This window comes from Chiloscyllium plagiosum, unplaced genomic scaffold, assembly GCF_037043375.1.
Source record: "Chiloscyllium plagiosum isolate Xiang-an unplaced genomic scaffold, Cpla_swu_hap1 HiC_scaffold_15, whole genome shotgun sequence".
In the NCBI taxonomy this organism is placed as follows: Eukaryota; Metazoa; Chordata; class Chondrichthyes; order Orectolobiformes; family Hemiscylliidae; genus Chiloscyllium; species Chiloscyllium plagiosum.
This window is the reverse complement of record NW_028270153.1, coordinates 13,991,406-14,017,554: the sequence shown is the minus strand read 5'-3', so window position 1 is coordinate 14,017,554 and position 26,149 is coordinate 13,991,406. Positions and strand designations below refer to the sequence as shown.

General features: G+C 45.4%; 1 protein-coding gene across 2 annotated transcripts in view; it reads right to left on the bottom strand.

Moving 5' to 3' along the window:
* Nucleotides 1-19,936, bottom strand: part of LOC122560270 (protein CBFA2T1-like) — a 162,542-nt gene extending 142,606 nt beyond the window's left edge. For both annotated transcript variants that reach the window (XM_087994753.1, XM_087994752.1), the window contains exon 1: nt 19,747-19,936. Coding sequence is in view for 1 of the 2 variants with exons in the window: in XM_087994752.1 (XP_087850878.1) it covers nt 19,747-19,774 (28 nt within the window). In the remaining variant the exon portion in view is untranslated. The remainder of the gene's footprint in view (nt 1-19,746) is intronic.
* Nucleotides 19,937-26,149: the final 6,213 nt, after the last annotated feature.

Below are 26,149 nucleotides of genomic sequence, written 5' to 3'. Positions count from 1 at the left end.
TGGAGTTTGCACGCTCTCCCTGTGTGGGTTTCCTCCCACAATCCAAATGTATGTAGGCCATGCTAAATTGCCTATAGTACTAGGTGCATTAGTTGGGGGAAATGGGTCTAGGTGGGTTGCTCTTTAGAGGGTTGGTTGGGCCAAAGGGCCTGTTTCCACTCTGTAGGTAATCTAATAAAAAGTATTTTAATAAATCATACAACACAAGAGGAGGCCAGTTGGCTCTTTGTGCTAGAGCTCTATTCAACATCCAGAGTGGAATGTCAGCGATTGCATGAGAAAAGCTTTTTCACCCAGCCAGCAGTCATGGTATGAACTTGCCCTGCCTGGAAATACAGTGGATGCAGATTCAGTTGAGGCATTGACAAGGATGATTTGGATGGAAATAATGTGCAAAGGTATGGTGAGAAAGCACGAGGTAATGATGCTTATTTGAAGAAATGGGGCAAACTTGATGGGCCAAACGATCTCTTTGTGTGCTGTAACAATTCCGTGCCTCTGAATCGCGCATTAATGCCACGGCAACACTAAGTTTTAGCAGCCCTTTAAAGGAGGTAGGAACAACACAGCCTTCCAGGGAGCACTGCATTATGTGTATCACTGATTTATGGGCAGGCGATGACCTACTGGTTTAATGGCGAGACTATTCATCCAGGCACCCAGGTAATGTTCCGAGGACCTGGGTTTGAATCTCGTCATGAAAGATAGTAGAATTTGTACTCAATAATAATTTGGAAATAATAGTCTATTGTTGACCACGTAACCATTGCTGATTGTCAGCACAAACCTGTCTGATTCTCTAGAATCATGGAATCCCTACAGTGTAGAGGCAGGCCATTTGGCCCATCAAGTTACACCAACCCTTTGAAGAGTATCCCATCCAGAACCAGTTCCCTACCCTATTCCTGTAACCTTGCATTTCCCAAGGCCAATTCACCTAACCTGTATACCTTTGGACTATAGGAGCAAACCTATGCAGAACATGGGAAGAATGTGCAAACTCCACAGTCACCAAAGGGGGATTTGAACCTGGGTCCCTGCTAATGTGAGGCAGCAGTGATAACCACTGAGCCACCATGCTCAGGGAGTGAAAGCTGCCATCCTTATCTGGTCTGACCTATGTGTGACTCCAGACCTATAGCAATATGGTTGACTCTTAACTGGCCTCTGGGCAATTAGGGATGGGTTAGTGCTGGTCTAGCTGGTGATGCCCTCATCCCATGAATGAATAAATAAAATAAAACACAGCTAGCACCAACATGGTGGACTAACTCATGCTGGATTATTCTGTGATTATTCACTCTCAGATATTGGTAGAGGGATTGAGTTTCAGAACCACGAGGTCATGCTGCAGCTGTACAAAACTCTGGTGTGGCCACATTTGGAGTATTGTGTGCAGTTCTAGTCTACAATTGTGGAAGCTTTGAAAAGGATTCAGAGGAGGTTTACTAGGATCTTGCCTGATATGGAGGGAAGGTCTTACGAGGAAAGGCTTAGGGACTTGAGGCTGTTTTCGTTAGAGTGAAGGTTGAGAGGTGACTTAATTGACACTTATAAAATAACCAGAGGGTTAGATAGGTTGGACAGTGACAGCCTTTGTCGTCGGATGGCGATGACTAGTAAGAGGGAACACAGCTTTAAATTGTGGGGTGATAGATATAGGACAGATGTTAGAGATAGTTACTTTACTCAGAGAGTAGTAGGGGCATGGAATGCACTACCTGCAACAGTAGTAGACACGCCAACTTTAAGGGCACTTAAATGGTCATTGGATAGACATATGGACAAGAATGGAATAGTGTAGGTTAGATGGGCTTCAGATTGGTTTCACAGGTTGGTGCAACATTGAGGGCCGAAGGGCCTGTACTGTGCTGTAATGTACTCTATGTTCTACATTATTCCTTTCCAACACTTTGGATGTGGCATCAACAAGAAGTCACAGACTCTTTAATCTGTGTACAGTTTTTCTATGTTAATTAACCCTGGGCTTTGCCACAGAGACATTGTACCAAGGCACCTGGGTTTTCACTGCTGCTATGTTACAGAGGGTGATATGGGTTCCTCTCTGCGTCAAGGCAGATGGGAGCTCGGTTTAATCTCTTGTGCAGAGAACAGGTGGAATGTGCTTTGACTCAATTCCCTAAGCTGTTCCAGACCTCCCAACCTTCTGCTACAGAGAAGACAGTGCAACTGCGTAACAAAAGCCAGCTGACAGCTCACACGACTTCACGAGGGAGAGAGAAAGAGATAGAGAGAAAGAGAGAGAGAGAGAGAGAAAAAGAGAGAGAGAGAGCTCAGTCATCAGCTGGCCAGGGCTGCAACAAAAAACACACTTAAAAAGAAAATCAGGGCACGACCAGCATTTGTGTAGCACCTCTCTCAGTATTGGGGGCTTCCCAAAGCATTTCACAGCTGATGAACTGCTAGCTGGCATTTTGTCACTGTGGTAATATGGGAAATGAAATCCACTAGCACAGGCACAGGAAGATCCCAGAGAGACAGCAATGTGATTCTAACCAGAACATCTGCTCTCATGGTGACAGCTGAGGGATAAATATTAGCTAGCTCTCCGGGAATAACTCCCCCCTTTTTAAAAATTTATCCATGGGATGTGGGTGTCACCAACTAGACTAGGATTTATTGCCCTTCCCTAATTGCCCAGAGGGCAGTTAAGAGTCAACCACATTGTTGTAGGTCTGGAGTCATGTGTAGGCCAGACCAAGTAAGGATGGCAGATTTCCTTCCCTAAAGGACATTAGTGAACCACTTAGACTTTATCCCCTGACAATAGTTTCATGGTCATCGCTAGACTATTATTTCCAGATTATTGTGGAATTCAAATTCCACCCTCTGCCTTAGCAGGATTCAAACCAAGTCCCCAGAACATCAACTGGATCCCTGATTAATAGTCTAGCAATAATAGTGCTAGGCCATCCGCATCCCCTGTTTGAGCTTTGCAATAGTGCCACATCTTTTTATCTGAGAGGACAGACAAGCTTTTGAATTTGTAGCTCATCGAGGGATGGCACCACTGACAGTGCAGCACTGCCTCAGTAGTGCCTGAGACCTCATAACACTAGAGATGTTCCCTGAGACCGTGAGCCCGGCATCATTCCTGCAACCATTAGAGAAACTCCTCTGATTGTTGTGGTTCTGTTCGCCGAGCTGGAAGTTTTTGTTGCAAACGTTTCGTCCCCTGGCTAGGTGACATCATCAGTGCTTGGGAGCCTCCTGCAAAGCTCCCAAGCACTGATGATGTCGCCTAGCCAGGGGACGAAACAATTGCAACAAAAACTTCCAGCTCGGCGAACAGAACCACAACAACGAGCACCCGAGCTACAAATCTTCGCACAAACTTTGAAAACTCCTCTGATTCTTTTCTCTTAAGGGATGGTTGCATGACAAGCAAAACCGTCACCTCCCTAGTGCTTGATTAGTGTATTTGGCACTAATTTGTGTATTTGTCATTGATTAGTGTATCTGGCATTGATTAGTGTATTTATAAAAACTCATTCAAGGGATGAGGATGTATTGGCCAGCACTTATTGTACATCCCTAACTGCCCCATTGCTGTGGGTCTGGAGTCATATGTAGACCAGACTAGGTAAGGATGGCAGATTTCCTGAAGGATTCTAGTGAATCAGATGGATTTATGTGACAGTTGACAGTGGTTACGCATTCGCCATGAGACTAGCTTTTTATTCCAGATTTTGTTTGGATTCAAGTTTCACCATCTGTCGTTAACCCATGTCCTGAGGATCTTACCCTGGGACTCAGGATTTACTGATCCAGTGACAATAACAATTAGCTAATCAATAACATAAATTGACAGCTGCCACTTTTCTTTTCATTGTACTCATAGCTCTGACTCCCTCCCAGATCACTTTACATTATAGAGCCCTGAATGCCAGGACACATCCACAGGACTCGAAGCATTTTCAGTAGCCTTCACCTCTTTCACTCACAGCTCCCAGAAAAGATCACTAAATACTTCTAAGAAGCAAGAAGCCAGACTGTTTTTATTCCTGAACAACCATCATCCTCCGCACCCATTGCAATAACACACTTAGCCCTCAGGTAACATTGGGCTACTCTCTGTGCCAGGCCAGCTTAATACACAAACACACAACAGACCTACACACACACAAAAAAAAGATATGTGCACACACACATCAACAAGGATACACACACACACACACTACAGGGACCGAATCTGAGTCCTTCGTGGCCCGATGCCTGACTGGATACTGGCATATTTCCAAACAAAGTCTTTCAGATTAATTCAGGTCCTGCCTGACCTTTCAGGTGGACACAACAGTTCTCTGGCCGCTATAATCGAAGAAGGGCAGGAGAGATATCCCTGCTGTATGGCAAATATTGGTGCCTCTGTCAACATCAGAAAAGACCTCAATCAGAACCAGGACACAGTGGATGCTGGAAGTCTGCACGATGAGCGGAAAGTGCTGGAAAAGCTCAGTAGGTCTGGCAGTCTCTGTCGAAAGAGAGACACAGTTGACCTTTACAGTTGATGACCTCTTGTCAAAAGGGTTCTGATGAAAGATCATCGATCTGAAACGTGAATTATGTCTGTCTCTCTTCACAGATGATGCCAGATCTGCTGCGTTTGTCCAGCATTTTCTGTTTTTTTTCCCCACACAGGACATCACTTTGCTGCTCATGGGATTGGCGGCTGCTGTATGTCTGACATTATAACAGCAACTACACGTCAAAAAGCAAATTGTTCACTGTAAGGCGCATTGGGATATCCTGTTGGGGTAACAAGTGCTATAAAAATTCAAGTCTCCCTTGCACACTGAGTGCAGAGAATTGTGAGACTTCAGGTTGACAAGATTTTATCCTCATCGAAGAGTGTGGTGCTGGAAAAACAGAGCCAGTCAGGCAGCATCCGAAAAGCAGGAGAATCGAGGTTTGGAGCATAAGCTTACGCTCGAAACGTCAACTCTCCTGCTCCTCGGATGCTGCCTGACGGCTGTGCTTTTCCAGCACCACACTCTTCGACTCTGATCTCCAGCATCAGCAGTCCTCATTTTCTCCCAAGACCTAAACCTCTATAGTCTTCAAGCAGGAGCAATGAATGCTCACACACCTGAAAAGAATCACAAAATATCAATTTGAGCATCATGCACTTTGCTACTAAACCCTTCCCCATCCATCATCTCAATGAATTCTCATTGTATGCTCCCCTATCCATGGGTGAACACGCTTAACCCCCCACCAATGGATTCTCAGCTAACACATGACAGGATTTTGCCACAGCTCCTTCAACAGCACCTCCCAATCTGCCAACCACTACTATCGAGAGGGATAAAGGCAGCAGGTACGTGTGAACATCACCCTTCACAAATTCTCCAAGTCTTACACCACTCTGATTTGGAAATGTGACAGCCTTTCCCTCAGTGTGCCTGGCTCAAAATCACCAAACTACCTTCCCAACAGCATTGTGGGTGCACCTACACTCTAAGAAGTTCAGTGGTTGAAGAAGGGTCTCACCAGCATCTACTCACAGGCAATAGAGGGACAAAAATAAACAAACAAAATAAAAGGATAAAAAAAATTGAAATTAGTAATCTAATGGTGACCATGAATGCATTGCCAATTGTTGGAAAAACCCATCTGGTTCACTTTAGGGAAGGAAACTGCCATCCTTACCTCCTGACCTAATGTGACTTAAGACCCAGAGCAATGTGATTGACTCTTAACTGCCCTCTGAGTATTTAGGGATGGGCAATGCTGCCTAGCCAGCGACACCCTCATCCTGTGAATAAATAAAGAAAAAAAAAGAAGGGCAGAATAGATACTATTGAAGCACGCAAACTCGAATAAATTACAAAACTGCTTGCTGCTTGGTGTGTCAAAATTAGCTATTTGTTCTTTAAACTGACCCCAGCTATCAAAACATTATGGAGAAGGACAAGAGTATCACAGTCCATCAAACATTCCTGACTGGTTTACCTCAAGAGTTCTCTGGTGAAAGATTAAGGTGTGCATTGACAGACAGATGGGAACTAAACTGAAGACCAATGCAAAAAGGCTTACAATTTCTTCTCATAGACCATTGCAGTCATGGTGAGAAAATTAAAAGCATGGCATTTCTATCTCAGAACCAGTACAATGACGTATTGCGTAAAAGGAAGGGTGTTTTTGTGAGGAAAGAGTTGAAGCAGAACAAATTCCTTTTTGATTGGAATATAGCATGAGAAGAAAAAATATGCAGCAAGTTGTTATCCGGAATGCACAGCTTGAAAGAACTGTGGAAGCAACTGGTGATAGGGATTTCCAAAACAGAACTGGATAACAACATGAAGGGAAATAAACTGTAAGGCTCGGGGGAAAAGGAGCTAAAAGGATATGTGGGTCAAATTGGATAACCCTACAGTGTAGAAACAGGCCCTTCAGCCCGAGTCCACACCAACCCTCCAAAGAGTAATCCACTCAGACCCATTCCCCTACTATCCTTTTTTACACTTGACCTATACATTCCTGAACACTAAGGGCAATTTAGCATGGCCAATTTACCTAACCTGCATATCTTTGGACTGTGGGAGGAAACCAGAGCACCCACACACAGACACAGGGAGAACATGCAAACTCAACACAGACAGTTGTCCAAGGCTGGAAGTGAACCCAGGTCCCTGGTGCTGTGAGGCAGCAGTGCTAACCACTGAGCCATCGTGCAGTTTCAAACAGCTTCCAGCACATAAAGGATGGCTGACTATCCTCCTTCTGTGCTGTACGATTCTATGGCTTGTTTTACTTTTAAAGGGAGGTTGTAGTGATTGGAACGAAGGCTAGGTGCATCCCATTGACTATAAGATTCTTGATTGGGGTTGTTAAGCTAGGCCAATCAGGGAGCCCTAGCTGACAGGTACAAACAGGAGATTCTAAATTTTAAAAAAAGGAGATTCAGAGATGTTGCTGATCACATTCTCAACTCCTGTGAAAGTTTAGCATTCAGCTTCAAGTGCAGACTTCACATGATGTGTGCAGATGTTCACCTCAAGTCTGATACAAATAACTGCTGCTTACAGAACCTGTGCAAAACCTAAATTCCAACGCAGTGACAATCTCTTTGCAGAGACATATAGTTGTGCCATTCTGTAACAATTCAACTGGCTCAAGGCCAGCCATGTTGAATTATAATGGCCTCCATTCCTGGCCCAGAGCAACTCTCCACGCAGCATCTCAAGGTGTATCAGACACCTCACTGTCTGACTACCCAACGGATTAATATTTCCATAAGATGCATGCATCATTACGGCCTAAGTTTGACCAGCGCTCCCTTAGCATTCACACTCTACAGGGCCACATATGAGGGCAGTTAGGAATCAACCACATTGCTGTAGGCTGGATTCACGTGTAGGCCAGACCAGGTGAGGATGGCAGATTTCCTTCCTGAAAGGACTCAGATATGTTTTTATGACAATTAACAATAGCTTCACAGTCACCATCACTGAGACCAGGTTAATATTCCAGATTAATTTGTTGCATTTAAAATTCCACCGGCTGCTATGGTAGGACTTAAATCAGTATCCCCAGAGCATTAGCCATGGTATCTGGTATCACAGTCCACAGACATTATCACTACACCACTGTCTCGCTCCCTGGTCACGAATTCTTGCTGAATGAAACCTTTTGTGGATTTGAGGGTAATTTTCAACCAGTTTTGTGATTCCCCCACTCTATCTCAGTCAGAAAGGGCTCATGTTTCCATCTCCATCACATCATCCATTAATGTATCTGACTACCCAATTAATATTCCCAGGAGGTGCGCAATTGGTCAGGGTCTAAGTTTTGACCAGTGCTTCCCACGCATCCACACCCTGGTACAGATCAATAGGTGCCTCTGAATCGCCACACAACTACTTGTGTTTAAAGATTACCTTGAGACGAGATGTTACACACACAGCTTAAATCAGAAAGGCATTCTGACACCCAGCAGGACACTGAGGCAGGTGACTAAAGACTTAGTCAAAGAGATAGATTCTAAGGAGCTTCTTATAAACGAGACACAGGCAGAGGGCTTTAAGGAGGGAATTGCTGAGCGCAGCCTGAAGCAGCTGAAGGCTATTTCCCAATTGTCTCCTCAACACCTCGGGCATGTCTGCACAGGCCTGTGGAAACTACACCACGTCTCTGGCCTCTACGGAGTGAATCTGAATGATATAACATCAATCTTTCCATGTCTAAAAGTAACAGCAGCAGCAATCTGATCCAAACCAAAATGTCCCTTCACAGCAATACCCCAGCAGTAACCTGTAGTCTATTGTGAGCCATTGTATAGCAGACTAAGGAAGAACAGCAGAGGAGATATCCCAGCGTTGTGACTGATATCAATCACTGAGTGTCGCTAAACATTCGGCATGTCCATAAGGACCCTCACCAACGTTTACAATTGCACCTAAGAATGTACTGTATTTGGATGTGTCATGGCCTGGTGTGGCAACTGCGCTGCCCAGGACCATAAGAAACTACAGAAAGTTGTGAACACAGCCCAGACCATCACAAAAGCCAACCGCCCATTCACGGACTCCATCTATACTTCCCGTTGCGGTGGAAAGGCTACCAGACAGTATGAAAGACCCCCCCCCACCCTGGTAATACTCTCTTCCAACCTTGTCCACCTGGCAGAAGACACAAACTTGAACACACGCACCAACAGGTTGAAGAAAAGCTTTTTCCCTGCCATTTTTAGACTTCTGAATGGACGTTTCTAATCTGAAACCTAATATTGATCTTGCTTTTGTGCAACTCCTGTATGCCTTGTATGCCTCACTCTGCCTAAACACCCAATGATCTGTGTGTCCTTGTTTGTTATGATCCGCCTGGTCTGCTCTCAAAACAAAACTTTTCATTGTACTTAGGTACATGTGACAATAGTACATCAAAACAATCAAAAAAAACCTTGCCATTTTGCTCGTTTTGAGGGCTTGCAAATTTTCTGCCACGCTTTTTTGACCAGTGGTCAACAAACATCTTAAACCACTGTGACCCCATTTTGAGGTTTGAAAACTGTCACGACTCTTCAGCAAGAACTTTACCAGCAAGGCTAGGGGACAGACGAGAGAATGGGGGAGTTTGTTAGGGTGACATAATTTGGCCAAAGCTCGCCTTCAGATTTTATACCCCTAAAACTTAAACCCATGACTGTGCTTGTGATTCCAACCCATTTAGGAGTGGCATCCGGGAAGCCCCTGGACAATACTTAAAAAATATTTTGTCAAACGTGAAGAATTTTGGGAAGTCACGGTGCCACATAAATGCAAGTTTACTCCTCCCTTCTGTTTTCTAGCGGGGGGCTATGTATTGCTGTCTTTGGCGCTGCCACGCAGGTGGGCAAAGTATTTGCGGTATACTGTAAACGCTCACACACAGTTTTTAAAAAAGTGCTACAGGGAAATAGCTGCCAACATCACACCAACAGTCAGAAAACATCTGCAGGCTGCCTCAGTTCACCATGTGTCCGGTCAGTCTACAAGGTGGCTTTCATTGGGCCACCCAGCATTCCAGGATATTGGAGTACAGTAGAATCCTGTTAAATGCATACAGCGACAAGAATTTCTGCTGGGGGCCATGCAAGGGCACTCTCATTCACAAGCATGGACAGCAAGGGGCCCATTACTGTCGTCTCGAGTGGCCTGGGGGAGGGGAACGCACTCCCTTTTCCTCCAGACAGACAGCGAGTTGTTATTATTACGGAGCTGACTACAGCAGGGCTATAGGCAGTACTGTTTGTAAAAGGATGTGACAGCATTAATATATCTACCTATCAGGGAGAGATAAATCAGGGGGATTTTCTAAATGGTGAGGAACGAGGGACTGTAGAGGAGCAATGAGATTTGGACATCCAAGCAGACAAATCATTTAAAGCTTGCGGCCAGGGACAAAAAGCAATCAAAAGGGCTAATAGAATGTTTGCCTTCATCTCAAGAGGGTTAGAATACAAAAGGAAGAGATGTCGCAGTTAAAGCAGGTTGTTTGTACCTCAACTGAGGTACTGCTTTCAACTGCAGGCACCTCGGTGTCAAAAAGATATCTTGGCTTGAATGGGGTGCACGGCAAATTTATCAAAATGATACAAGGCTGTAAGGATTAAATGGAGGACAGACTGCGCAAACTTTGTTTGTATCCCCTTGAATACTTTGAGGAGAAAGTGAGGACTGCAGATGCTGGAGATCAGAGCTGAAAATGTGTTGCTGGAAAAGCGCAGCAGGTCAGGCAGCATCCAGGGAACAGGAGAATCGACGTTTCGGGCATAAGCCCTTCTTCAGGATTCCTGAAGAAGGGCTAGTGCCTGAAACGTCGATTCTCCTGTTCCCTGGATGCTGCCTGACCTGCTGCAAATCCTGAAGAAGGGCTTATGCCCGAAACGTCGATTCTCCTGTTCCCTGGATGCTGCCTGACCTGCTGCACTTTTCCAGCAACACATTTTCAGCTCCCCTTGAATACTGCAGACTGAAGGCTGATCTGGCTGAACTGTTTAAGACATTAAAGGGGATTCAATAAGGTCTGTACAGTGAAACCACTTTCCCTGGTGTGAGAATCAGGAATGATGGCTGTAATCTTGCAGATTGGGCTGGGCCATTTAGGAGTGGCATCGAGAGGCCCTTTGATACAATAAAAACCCGTCAAAATCTGGAACATTCTTCCCCAAAATGCTGCAGCTGCTGGAGCAAATGAAGCTATTGAGACTGGAATAAATAGAACTTTGTTCGAAGAGGGCATTAAGGAGCAAAAGCAGGTACATGGAATGGAGGAAGGCATCAATTATGCACTTGAATGATGAAGCATGTTCTAAGGACTGAGAGGCCTTTTCCGACGTTCCTCTAATATATCAGTCGTTCTCTGTGTAAAGCATACCATTACTGACAGTGTATATAAACATAGAATCATGGACACATACAGCATGGATACAGATCCTTTGGTCCAACCAGTCCATGTTGATCATAAGCACAAACTAAACCAGTTCCACCTCCCTGCTCCTGGCTCATATCCCTCCAAACCTTTCCTATTCATGTATTTATCTATGTGTCTTTTAAATGTTGTAACTGTACCTGCATCCACCACTTCCTCAGGAAGTTCATTCCACACACGAACTACCCTCTGTGTAAAACATTTGCCCCTCATATCTTTTTAAAACCCCTCACCTTAAAAATCTGCCGCGAGTCTTGAAATCCCCCATCCTCGGGATAGACAATTACTATAACCCTATCTATATCCCTCATGATTTTATAAGCCTCCCCAAATGTCACTCTCAACCTCCTATGCTCCAGTGAAAATAGTGCCAGTTTTCCCTTATAACTCAAATCTTCCATACCCAGCAACAACCTGCTAAGTCTCTTCTGAACTCTCTTTAGCTGAGTAATATCCTTCCTATAACAGATACTGGTAGTGTGCTAACAAGATGCCGCACTGGTACTGACCCACCAGAAACAGCCAAAAGGCTTATCTCTATTTGCTGGCATTAACTCTGTTCTTTATTCTTCCATGCGATGTAGGCATTGTTGAGAGGGCCAGCATTTGGTGCCCATTTCTAATTGCCATTGACCTGAATGGTTGGTCAGGGGCCAGTTAAGAGTCAACCGCATTGCTGTGACTCTGGAGTCACATGCAAGCCAGACTGGGCAAGAACAGCCGATTTCCCTTCCTGAAGTATATTAGTGACCCTGATTGATTTTTATGACAATTGATAATATCTTCACAGTCACTATCACCAAGACCAGGTTTATTCTCCATCAGTTGCTGTGCTAAGACTTAAACCAGTGTCCCTGGAGTTTGGCATGATATTTGGTTTCCTAACTGTTATAGGTCTTCCTGCTGAAGTTAAATGCGGGTCTGTTCAGTTACCAGACACACACAAACACACACCCCACCTTATGCCTCAAATGCATGTAAATATAGTCTGGTTCATGTAAGAGATGCTTTTGGTTTGTTTCGATAGAGTCAAACTCCAAAGTTTGTCTGTTTCCTTGTACAGAACCAAACTGTCTTTGACTATGTATACACTGTACATGTAAAGAATGTTTTAATGAATAAAGTGTATTTTAAGTTCTCTTAAAAAGTTTAGTTTCCCTGTCCACTGACATTACCATCTCCCTCCCTGATCATTAATTCTTGCTTAACGCAACCATTTACAGACTTGAGGGTAATATTGGACCTGCAGTTGAGTCTTGTGATCCCGCGCACTCTGTCAGAAAGGCCACCAACTTCCAGCTTTTTTACATCACCCCACGTCAGTTCCTCTCTGCCCTTCCCTAGTGCCTGCCATGGTGCCATTACCTAACACTCTCAAATCTACATCAGATAGATTGGAGTTTATGTCTCTCTCCAGATACCTGGCCCCAGAATCTGGGCTGGAACGTTGGCCCACCTTGCCTATCTGATTGGCTTTTTAAAAAAGACCACAGAAAGCAAGATGTATTAAGATCCACAAGCTGAAAATTTAGCTTTCCAATCCAAATATGTGATAAACTGCCAAGCATCTCTGGCATAATTTGAATATATAATAAAGAAAATACATGTATTATATTTAGCATCAATTTAAAAAAAACACTAAATAGATCTAACTCAGAATTGTGTGTTTTGGACTATTGTTCGTCTTATTAGGTGGCAAAGTCACTATTAAAACAAACCTTAATTTAAGGAGAATTAAGACAATTTTGTTTCAGTTACAGAGTCCTATGATTAAAAATAGGAAATAATAAACCATTAAAAATGGTTCACGTGCCAAAGGCATTGACTATTATCATGGTGTAGCCATTCCACTCAAACAGATTTATTGATAGCACAGTATTTTAAGCTGCTGTTTGAGGAATAAGGCAGTTCTCCCTTGACCTTGATCAACATTCGCCTCTCAAGTAACACCACTAAAACAGATCTAGCCATTTATTTCAATCTACTGTCTGCAAATTAGCTGCCAAGTATATGACCACATTGCAATAACTAATCACTCCTTGAATGTTGTTCAATGACTGTGTAGGGTCTTGAAACCACCTGAGGTCAGTTCCTTCCTCAATTTTGCTTTGGCACTTTTGAGATTTGGCTCCCATCTTCCACCCTCAAAATTGTCCTTTAGGGAAGGAATTTGGATTAGTGGTGCTGGAAGAGCACAGCAGTTCAGGCAGCATCCGAAGACAGGCAAAATCGACGTTTCGGGCAAAAGCCCTTCATCAGGAATAAAGGCAAAGAGCCTGAAGCGTGGAGAGTTAAGCTAGAGGAGGGTGGGGGTGGGGAGAAAGTACAATAGGTGAGTGGGGGAGGGGATGAAGGTGATAGGTCAGGGAGGAGGGTGGAGTGGATAGGTGGAACAGAAGATAAGCAGGTAGGACAAGTCATGGGGACAGTGCTGAGCTGGAAGTTTGGAACGAGGGTGAGGTGGGGGAAGGGGAAATGAGGAAACTGTTGAAGTCCACATTGATGCCCTGGGGTTGAAGTGTTCCGAGGCGGAAGATGAGGCGTTCTTCTTCCAGGCGTCTGGTGGTGAGGGAGCGGCGGTTAAGGAGGCCCAGGACCTCCATGTCCTCGGCAGAGTGGGAGGGGGAGTTGAAATGTTGGGCCACAGGGCGGTGTGGTTGATTGGTGCGGGTGTCCCGGATATGTTCCCTAAAGGGCTCTGCTAGGAGGTGTCCAGTCTCCCCAATGTAGAGGAGACTGCATCGGGAGCAACGGATGCAATAAATGATATTAGTGGATGTGCAGGTAAAACTTTGATGGATGTGGAAGGCCCCTTTCGGGCCTTGGATGGAGGTGAGGGAGGAGGTGTGGGCGCAGGTTTTGCAGTTCCTGCGGTGGTTGGGGAAGGTGCCAGGATGACAGGATGGGTTGTAGGGTGGCGTGGACCTGACCAGGTAGTCACGGAGGGAACGGTCTTTGCGGAAGGCGGAAAGGGGTGGGGAGGGAAATATATCCCTGGTGGTCGGGTCTGTTTGGAGGTGGCGGAAATGTCGGCGGATGATTTGGTTTATGCGAAGGTTGGTAGGGTGGAAGGTGAGCACCAGGGGCGTTCTGTCCTTGTTATGATTGGAGGGGGTGGGGTCTGAGGGCGGAGGAGCGGGATGTAGACGAGATGCGTTGGAGGGCACCTTTAACCACATGGGAAGGGAAATTGTGGTCTCCAAAGAAGGAGGCCATCTGGTGTGTTCTGTGGTGGAACTGGTCCTCCTCTAGCTTATCTCTCCACGCTTCAGGCTCTCCGCCTTTATTCCTGATGAAGGGCTTTTGCCTGTGGGTTTGTAAAAAATGTCCGTGTCAAGTCGGTCGTCATTAATGGAGACACTGACATTTTTAAGACATGGAAATTTTTTCAAACCCACCGATTCCCACAGCTACCTGGATTACACCTCTTCCCACCCTACCTCTTGCAAAAATGCCATCCCTTATTCCCAATTCCTCCGCCTCCGCCATATCTGCTCCAAGGAGGACCCGTTCCACCACAGAACACACCAGATGGCCTCCTTCTTTAGAGACCACAATTTCCCTTCCCATGTGGTTAAAGGTGCCCTCCAATGCATCTCGTCGACATCCCGCACCTCCGTCCTCAGACCCCACCGCTCCAATCGTAACAAGGACAGAACGCCCCTGGTGCTCACCTTCCACCCTACCAACCTTCGCATAAACCAAATCATCCGCCGACATTTCCGCCACCTCTAAAAAGACCCCACCACCAGGGATATATTTCCCTCCACACCCCTTTCCGCCTTCCACAAAGACCGTTCCCTCCGTGACTACCTGGTCAGGTCCACACCCCCCTACAACCCACCCTCCCATCCTGGCACCTTCCCCTACCACCGCAGGAACTGCAAAACCTGTGCCCACACCTCCTCCCTCCCCTCCATCCAAGGCCCGAAAGGAGCCTTCCACATCCATCAAAGTTTTATCTGCACATCCACTAATGTCATTTATTGCATCCGTTCTCCCAATGCGGTCTCCTCTACATTGGGGAGACTGGACGCCTCCTAGCAGAGCGCTTTAGGGAACATCTCCGGGACACTCGCACCAATCAACCACACCGCCCTGTGGCCCAACATTTCAACTCCCCCTCCCACTCTGCCGAGGACATGGAGGTCCTGGGCCTCCTTCACTGCTGCTCCCTCACCACCAGACGCCTGGAGGAAGAACACCTCTTCTTCCCCCTCGGAACACTTCAACCCCAGGGCATCAATGTGGACTTCAACATTTTCCTCATTTCCCCTTCCCCCACCTCACCCTCGTTCCAAACTTCCAGCTCAGCACTGTCCCCATGACTTGTCCTACCTGCCTATCTTCTTTTCCACCTATCCACTCCACCCTCCTCCCTGACCTATCACCTTCTTCCCCTCCCCCACTCACCTATTGTACTCTATGCTACTCTCTCCCCACCCCCACCCTCCTCTAGCTTATCTCTCCACGCTTCAGGCTCTCCGCCTTTATTCCTGATGAAGGGCTTTTACCCGAAACGTCGATTTTGCTGCTCCTCGGATGCTGCCTGAACTGCTGTGCTCTTCCAGCACCACTGATCCAGAATCTGGTTTCCAGCATCTGCAGTCATTGTTTTTACCTTTAGGGAAGGAAGCCTGCCTTCTTTCGCCAGTCCAGCTCATGTGTGACATGAGATCAGCAGCATTGTGCTTGGCTCCTGACAGTCCTCTGAAATGGCCTGGCAAGCGTTGCAGTTAAGGGCATCTGGGCGGAAGCAACAAATGCAGCAACACCCATATCACAGAAACAAATAAAAAATGCAAACTCAGAACTAAAAGAAAAGCTTCCATTTATATAGCACTTCTCATGATCACTGGAGTTCTTAAAACACTTTGCATCCTGTGAACTATTTTGATTTTTGTTCAGAAAAGATTTACAAGCATGTTGCCAGGGTTGGAGGTATTGAGCTACAGGGAGAGGCTGAACAGCTGGGGCTGTTTCCCCTGCAGCATTGGAGGCTGAGGGGTGACCTTATAAAGGTTAATTAAATCTAAGAGGAGAAAGTGAGGTCTGCAGAACACCTCTGGGACACCCGGACCAACCAACCCAACCACCCTGTAGCTCAACATTTCAATTCCCCCTCCCACTCCACCAAGGATATGCAAGTCTTTGGACTCCTCCATCGTCAGACCACAGCGAAACGACGGTTGGAGGAAGAACGCCTCATCTTCCGGCTAGGAACCCTCCAACCACAAGGGATGAACTCGGATTTCACCAGTTTCCTCATTTCCCCTCCCCCCAGCCTATCTCAGTCAAATCCATCAAATTCAGCACCGCCTTCCTAACCTGCAATCTTCTTCCCGACCTCTCCGCCCCCACCCCTGTCTGACTTATCACCCTCACCTTGGCCTCTTTCCACCTATCACATTTCCGACGCCCCTCTCCCAAGTCCCTCCTCCCTATCTTTTATCTTAGCCTGCTGGACCAACTTTCCTCATTCCTGAAGAAGGGCTTATGCCCGAAACGTCGATTCTCCTGTTCCCTAGATGCTGCCTGACCTGCTGTGCTTTTCCAGCAACACATTTCCATCTTTATTAAATCTAAGACAGACTTCAGGCAACAACACAAAGTGGCCTAGCAGAGACTGATAACCAAGTTCGGAATCCGTGAGGATGGACTCAAACGGGACCTTGGGTTCATGTCAAGCTCCAGGTGACCCCACTGCACTACAAACACACACAAACACACACTCTCACAAACACACACTCCTACAGACACAACCACACACACACACTCATACAGACCCACACATACACTCCTACAGACACAGCCACACACACACACACTCCTACAGACCCACACACTCACTCCTACAGACACACACACACACTTCTTCAGACCCATACACTCACTCCTACAGACTCACACACACACTTCTACAGACCCACATACACACTCCTACAGACCCATACACTCACGCAGTCTCTCTCCTATACACAAACTCTCTCACATACACCCCCTCCCTGCACACACCCACCCACATGCACACACGCACAGATCTAAAGTTTGTGGGGTGAATTTGTACTTGCAGGATTACATTTTATCTTGCTCAAAAACTGCATGAATCCATATGAGATTCTGTAAATCCCTTTTTTAGATTAGAATCAGTCTGAACACTGGGGCACAGGCAGCCTCACACTTTCAATGCATTATGTGGACAAACCTATTGTTAAAGTTCACTTGAGAATGTAACTTTAAGAAAGTTCTGGGATTTACATATGAAAGAACTGAAACCAACATGCCCATTCTAAAAAATGAGAGACTTAACAAACAATCAAGGTATTTTTCAATATATAATTTCAGTTACATCACACTGAAAACTTTTACTACAAACTCTTATACTCCACAACCACCTGATGAAGGAGCAGTGCTCCAAAAGATAGTGCTTCCAAATAAATCTATTGAACTGTAACTTGGTGTTTTGTGATTTTAACTTTGTACACCCCAGTCCAACACCGGCACCTCCAAATTATGTTTATCATAGAAATTGTACTGTTCCTCACTCTGTATATACATGATATTGCACTGTGACTATGTTTATCAAAGATATTATACTGTCCCTAACCCTGTATATACCAGATAGTGCACTGTAACTATGTTTAGGAGAAAGTGAGGACTGCAGATGCTAGAGTCCAGAGTTGAAAAGTGTGGTGCTGGAAAAGCGCAGTAGGCCAGGCAGCATCCAAGGAGCAGGAGAATCGACGTTTCGGGCATAAGCCCTTCTTCAGGCGCTTTTCCAGCACCACACTTTTCAACTCTGGTCTCCAGTATCTGCAGTCCTCACTTTCTCCTAGTTGATCTTAACCTACTGCGAATCCTCTTGCAAGGATGCCTACCTTGAAGAAGCTCTCCCCTTCCCTCTACAAGGATCTCAGTGAGTATCCTGAAGAAGGGCTTATGCCAGAAACATCGATTCTCCTGCTCCTCGGATGCTGGCTGGCCTGCTGCGCTTTTCCAGCATCACACTTTTCAACTCTGTAACTATGTTTATCAAAGTTGTTGTACTGTTCCTCACCCTGTATATACCCGATATTGCACTGTGATCATATTTATCAAAGTTATTGTACTGTTCCTTACCCTGCATCTACCCGATATTGCACTGTGACTATGTTTATCAAAGTTATTGTACTGTTCCTTACCCTGCATATACCCGATATTGCACTGTGACTATGTTTATCAAAGTTATTGTACTGTTCCTCACCCTGTATATACCCGATATTGCACAGTGACCATATTTATCAAAGTTATTGTACTGTTCCTTACCCTGTATATACCCGATATTGCACTGTGACTATGTTTATCAAAGTTATTGTACTGTTCCTTACCCTGTATATACCCGATATTGCACCGAGACCATATTTATCAAAGTTATTGTACTATTCCTCACCCTGTATATACCCGATATTGCACTGTGACTATGTTTATCAAAGTTATTGTACTGTTCCTCACCCTGTATATACCCGATATTGCACGGTGACTATGTTTATCAAAGTTATTGTACTGTTCCTCACCCTGTATATACCCGATATTGCACAGTGACCATATTTATCAAAGTTATTGTACTGTTCCTTACCCTGTATATACCCGATATTGCACTGTGACTATGTTTATCAAAGTTATTGTACTGTTCCTTACCCTGTATATACCCGATATTGCACCGAGACCATATTTATCAAAGTTATTGTACTATTCCTCACCCTGTATATACCCGATATTGCACTGTGACTATGTTTATCAAAGTTATTGTACTGTTCCTTACCCTGTATATACCCGATATTGCACCGAGACCATATTTATCAAAGTTATTGTACTATTCCTCACCCTGTATATACCCGATATTCCACTGTGACTATGTTTATCAAAGTTATTGTACTGTTCCTCACCCTGTATATACCCGATATTGCACTCTGACCATATTTATCAAAGTTATTGTACTGTTCCTCATGTAAATAACAGATATTGCATTATTTCTAAACTTTGTATACAACAGATTTTGAATGATTCCAGACTCTGGAAATACCAGTTATTACACCATTATTGACCATGTGTGTAAGCCATACCACAGGGTCCTCAAGATTATTCATAGCAATTACATAGCATACTGATTATCAATTAGCCATTGCCAGCCGGGATCTGTACGAAGCAAGCAAAACAAGTTCAAGAGCAACTGGTGCAAATGAACAATGAGCGTAGAACAAAGATTCTGTACTGTGTGTTTTCATTAGGCAACTGCAAGAAAACTGACGGGGAATTCTACTCGAACTATTTTGAGATGTCTTTAAGAAATTAACTGGAGTAAAATTACAAATGGTTGCAACTGCTATTGCTTTGACTTGCACTATACATTAAAAAAAACACGCACACAGACAAGGATCACAACCCGAGTCCTGGGAAAGACACTCAACTAAATGGGCTGAGAATCAACAACACCACAGCCCCCACAACCCCATCTGTCACATCGCCCAAGGACACAATAACACAATAACTACGTTTAGCATCAACACATTGGCTCCGATGAAAGTTACAGCGAGACCCCCTCCCAACCCCCTTCCCAGCAACCGGCCCTCTCTGTTTCAACAATTACTTTATAAGGCAAATTAATAAAAAGGGAGTATTCTTAACATGTGGCTTTGGACAGCATTTTGGACAGGGAAGTTTACTTTCCTCGTCCTCTCCCACCCCTTAACCCTTTCCCACTGGAACTGAACAAAGACAAAAGTGCCCCCTCGAAGCAGCTGAACGGAGTGGACTTGCTGGACGGTCAGTACTTACCCTGATAGGAGCCAGAAATTCCCACCATTTCCAATCGAGTTGGGCAAAGTTTCGGAGCGAAAGACACCGAGAGTTCCGACCAGGGATCTTAAAAATCAAAAACAAAGGTCCACTTTGGCTTACAGGAGGCTGGGTGAAGGTCTCCTCCTGCTTTTTCTGCGTGTCTGTCTGTGGTCGCTGCACTGAAGAAGCTGGCTCCTCGTGTCTGATCGATTGACCAGCCCCTGAATGGAAATGGAGCAAGATCAGACTTCAAACGCACAGGCTCAGCCAATGCAGCAAGGAGGGCTGTAACACACACACATTCCCCCCTCCCTCCACTCTGCACCAGTTGAACGCACGGCCAAGTTAGCAGACACAGCTCAGGTTGCATCTCCTACACTCCTATCCCGCCCCACTTTCCCAACTCCCCATCTCCTGGTACAGCTCGTTGGGAAAGGAGCCGAATTGTTCCATCTAAGCAAGTACTTTTTTAAATGCAACAGCCCAGAAGTCAGCGTCCGAGACCAAGCAAAAACCCAAACCCGCTGCCTTCCTCATCGTCTTCACACTCTTTTTAAAAGTTCCGTCCTCTGGTCAACAGCAGTCCAGGGAAAACTTCAGCGAAGGAACTGCATTCATGTAGCACCTTTCACAACTTCAGAACGATCCTCTTTTCTTGTGCGGTCTGGCGTCAAATTAGATTTGGTTCCGAGGCAGACTGATCGAGGAGTCAAAGTCAAGTCCGGTTTAAATTAGACAGTTAAGCAATGTATTATATAATTACATAATATAATTTAACACCAAATATGGCTATACGTGGATATGCCAGGCACTGATTCATGGTAACATTAAAAAAGGACGATAAGACCATATGATATAGGAGCAGAATTAGGCCATTCGGCCCATCGATTCTGTTCTGCCATTTTATCATGACTGATACCAAAGCCAGACACATTCCCCCCTCACCTCCCTCCAAGGCCCCAAAGGAAACTTCCATATCCGCCACAGATTCACCTGCACCTCCACACACATCATCTATCGCATCCTCTGCACCCGATGTGGCCTCCTCTATATTGGGGAGACAGGCCCTACTTGCGGAGTGTTTCAGAGAACACCTCTGGGACACCCGGACCAACCAACCCAACCACCCTGTGGCTCAACATTTCAATTCCCCCTCCCACTCCACCAAGGATATGCAGGTCTTTGGACTCCTCCATTGTCAGACCGCAACAAACCGACGGTTGGAGGAAGAACGCCTCATCTTCCGGCTAGGAACCCTCCAACCACAAGGGATGAACTCAGATTTCACCAGTTTCCTCATTTCCCCTCCCCCTACCCTGTCTCAGTCAAATCCACCGAATTCAGCACCGCCTTCCTAACCTGCAATCTTCTTCCCGACCTCTCCGCCCCCACCCCAGTCTGACCTATCACCCTCACCTTGACCTCTTTCCACCTATCACATTTCTGACGCCCCTCCCCCAAGTCCCTCCTCCCTACCTTTTATCTTAGCCTGCTGGACCAACTTTCCTCATTCCTGAAGAAGGGCTTATGCCCGAAATGTCGATTCTCCTGTTCCCTGGATGCTGCCTGACCTGCTGCGCTTTTCCAGCAACACATTTCCAGCTCTGATCTCCAGCATCTGCAGACCTCACTTTCTCCCCAGACACATTCATCCCCATTATCTTTCATCTCTCAATTAATAACCTATCCATCTATGTCCTAAATACGCACTAGTCCTTTGTGTTATGAGGAGGAGGAGGAGTCGGGCCTGTTCCACTATTCAATAAGTCAAAGCTGAACTGATTGTAACCTCAAATCAACAAGTGTTCATGTAGGTCTTCCACTCCGGACTGTCACAACCTGCTGGGGGTTTCCAGGAACTGCAGTGTATTCTAACTGCCCAGACTGTGCTAGTTTTGCCTAGTGAGGTGCAGCTGTGTGACATCATCACAAGTTGGCGCCAGGGTCCTGAAGCAAGTACGCGATATTCCCAAACACATTTTGCAGCCAATTAAGTACTTTTGAAATGGAGAAGTTCTGGGAAAAGTGGAGAGTAGAGCAGCCAATTTGTGCATAGGAAGCTCCCCCAAATAAGCATGTGATAATGATCCAGATAATCTATTGTGGACTGGATTTTACAGAACTCCATGGTCACGAGCTAAAAATTCAGATGGGGGCCACACATCCCCCAGACAGCAACGCATACTGAAATACTGTGAAAAGCTTTGTTTACAAGCTGTACAGGCAGATCATAGTAAGCAAGGGCACACAGAGCAAAGAATTTAGAAGGAGGTATACAGGTAACAGTGTATTGGGATCAACATTAGCTAGTTAATCCTGTCAGTAGTGCCAATTGGTTCAAAATGCATTTCTGACTTTCTTATCACACCTCAGGAAGCTGACAGCCAACTGGATGGCCAGCAACACTAGTTACCCAGCATCACAATTGGCAAGTAACTTTTGTGCCAGGCAAATGCCAGGCTATGATCATCTCCAATAAGAGACAATCTAAGCACGCTCTTTGACATTTAACGGTGTTACTATAACTGAATCCCCCACTATCAACATCCTGGGGTTTATCATTGACCAGAAACTCAACTGGATTCGCCACATAAACACAGTGACTACAAGAGCAGGTCAGAGGTTAGGAATACTGTGGCAAGTAACTCACCTCCTGACTCCCAAAAGCATGTCCACCATCTACAAAGCACAAGTCAGGAGTGTGGTGGAATATTCCCACTTGCCTGGATGAGTACAGCTCCAACAGCATTCAAGAAGCTTGATACCGTCCAGGAGACAGCAGTCCACTTGATTGGCACCACATCCATAAGCATCGACACTCTCCATCACCAATGCTGAGTAGCGTCAGTGTGTACTAGCTACACGATGCACTGCACATATTCACCAAGGATTCTTAGTTCCTTCCAAATCCATGACCACTTCACTATAGTAGGACAAGGGCAACAGATATGTGGAACACCACCATCTGCAAGCCACTCAACATCCTCACTTGGAAACATATTGGTGTTCCTTAAATTCCACTGGGTCAAAATACTGAAATTCCCTCCATCATGGCATTGTGGGTCAACCTATAGCAGAGGGACTGCATTAGTTCAGGAAAGCAGCTCACCACCACCTCCTCAAGGGCAACTAGGGACAGTCAATAAGTGGTGGCCCAGCCAGCAATACCCACTCACCTCTGCAGAATAATGACTTGGAGGGCAACCCCTTGTACAGGTTAGAGGATCTTTTACCTCTCAGTCCTGACAACAGCCCACGCAACTAAATCTGCCAGACAAGCAAAATAGCACTCTCAGCTGAACATAAAATATTGAATAGGGCAAGATGAGGTCCTTAGTTGAACATTTATGCCTCTGACAGTCCCTGTAAAATTTCAGATTTGTTACAGGCAAGTGGGTGCATGGCAGGAAGACCAATCGTTGGATTTTGTGTGTTCCCTACCTTCAAATCCACTGCCATTGTTGTGTACACTCCAGCTTGCGATGTTGTTCAATGAATTAACTTTGGTCAAGACTCTGGGCAAACCTTCCCTGCTCTTCTCCAATCCAATGCCACGGAGTCATTGGCGGGAAACAGGGTCTCACAATTAGCTTCTAAGCTGAAAGAATAGCACCTCCACCAGGTCAGGACATGCTCAGTACTGCACTGGACACCAATGAATCTGCTTCTTTGGCCACGATCCGAGGGAGGAAGTGGATCAGAAGAACAGGAGAAGGCCAGTCAGCTCTGTGAGCTTGCTCCACCATTCAGTTAGAGCAGGGCTGATCTGTGCCTCACTATCATGTACCCATCTTTGCTCCTTAACCAGTGATACCCTCAATCACAAAGAATCTTTCAACCTCAATCTTGAAAATTTCAATTGCACCAACATACCATATATTTTGTGATGGGGCTGGTTCACAGAACCCCAAATCTTCACATCCCTTTGTGTGAAAGAGTGCTTCCTGATCTCTCTCATGGCCTGTCTCTCAACTGAAGATTATGTTCACTTAATGTGGTTTCCCCAACGAGAAGAAATAATTTCTCTATTCTCATAGAGTCATAGAGATGTGCAGCATGGAAACAGACCCTTCGGACCAACCTGGCCATGCCGACCAGATATCCCAACCCAATCTAGTCCCACCTGCCAGTACCCGGCCCATATCCCTCCAAACCCTTCCTATTCATATACCCATCCAAATGCCTCTTAAATGTTGCAATTGTACTAGCCTCCACCACATCCTCTGGCAGCTCATTCCATACACGTACCACGCTCTGAATGAAAAAGTTGCCCCTTAGGTCTCTTTTATATCTTTACCCTCTTACCTTAAACCTGTGCCCTCCAGTTCTGGACTCTCCCACCCTGGGGAAAAGACACTGTCTATTTATCCTATCCATGCCCCTCATAATTTTGTAAACCTCTATAAGGTCACCCCTCAACCTCCGACACTCCAGGGAAAACAGCCCCAGCTTGTTCAGTCTCTCCCTATAGCTCAAATCCTCCAACCCTGGCAAAATCCTTGTAAATCTTTTCTGAACCCTTTCAAGTTTCACAACGTCTTTCCGACAGGAAGGAGACCAGAACTGCACACAATATTCTTACCCTAATGAAACCCTATCTCAGTGGCTCAGTGGTTAGAATTGCTGCCTCACAGTGCCAGGAATCCGGATTCAATTCCAGCCTCAAGCGACTGTCTTTGTGGAGTTTGCACATTCTCCGTGTGCATGGGTTGCCTCTGGGTGCTTCAGTTTTCTCCCACAGTCCAAAGATGTTCAGGTTAGGTGGATTGGTTATGCCAAATTGTCGATAAGAATAATAGAGTGGCTATAGTAGGGAAACTTAACTTTCCAAACATAGACTGGGACTGCCATAGTGTTAAGGGTTTAGATGGAGAGGAATTTATTAAGTGTGTACAAGAAAAGTTTCTGATTCAGTTTGTCGATGTACCTACTAGAGAAGGTGCAAAACTTGACCTACTCTTGGGAAACAAGGCAGTATAGGTGATTGGGGTGTCAGTGGAGGAATACCTTGGGGCCAGCGACCATAATTCTATTAGATTTAAAATAGTGATGGAAAAGGACAGACCAGATCTAAAAGGTGAAGTTCTAAATTGGAGGAAGGCCAATTTTGACGGTATTAGGCAAGAACTTTCAAAAGCTAATTGGGCGCAGATGTTTGCAGGTAAAGGTATGGCTGGAAAATGGGAAGCCTTCAGAAATGAGATAATGAGAGTCCAGAGAAAGTATATTCCTGTTAGGGTGAAAGGAAAGGCTGGTAGGTATAGGGAATGCTGGACGACTAAAGAAATTGAGGAATTGGTTAAGGAAAAGAAGGAAGCATATGTAAGGTACAGACAGGATAGATCGAGTGAATCCTTAGAAGATATAAAGACAATAGGAGTATACTTAAGAGAGAAATCAGGATGGCAAAAAGGGGACATGAGATAGCTTTGGCAAATAGAATTAAGGAGAATCCAAAGGGATTTTACAACTACATTAAGGACAAAAGGGTAACTAGGGAGAGAATAGGGCCCCTCAAAGATCAGCAAGGCGGCCTTTATGTGGAGCCGCAGGAGATGGGGCAGATACTAAATGAATATGTGGAAAAGGACATGGAGGATATAGACTGTAGGGAAATAAATGGTGACACCTTGCAAAATGTCCAGATTACAGAGAAGGAAGTGCTGAATGTCTAGAAAAGCATAAAAGTGGATAAATCCCCAGGACCTGATCAGGTGTACCCCAGAACTCTGTGGGATGCTAGGGAAGTGATTGCTGGGCTTCTTACTGAGATATTTGGATCAACGATAGTCACGGGTGAGGTGCCAGAAGACGAGAGGTTGGTTAACGTGGTGCAACTGTTTAAGAAGGGTGGTAAGGACAAGCCAGGGAACTGTAGACCGGTGAGCCTGACCTCAGTGGTGGGCAAGTTGTTGAAGGGAATCATGAGGGACAGGATGTACATGTATTTGGAAAGGCAAGGACTGATTAGGGATAGTCAACATGGCTTTGTGTGTGGGAAATCATGTCTAACAAATTTGATTGAGTTTTTTGAAGAAGTAACAAAGAGGATTGATGAGGGCAGAGCAGTAGATGTGATCTACATGGACTTCAATAAGGCGTTCGACAAGGTTCCCCATGGGAGATTGGTTAGCAAGGTTAGATCTCATGGAATACAGGGAAAACTAGTCATTTGGGTACAGAACTGGCTCAAAGGTAGAAGACAGAAGGTGGAAGACAGAGGGTTGTTTTTCAGACTGGAGGCCTGTGACCAGTGGAGTGCCACAAGGATCGGTGCTGGGTCTATTACTTTTTGTCATTTATATAAATGATTTGGATGCGAGCATAAGAGGTATGGTTAGTAAGTTTGCTGATGACACCAAAATTGGAGGTGTAGTGGACAGCAAAGAAGGTCGCCTTA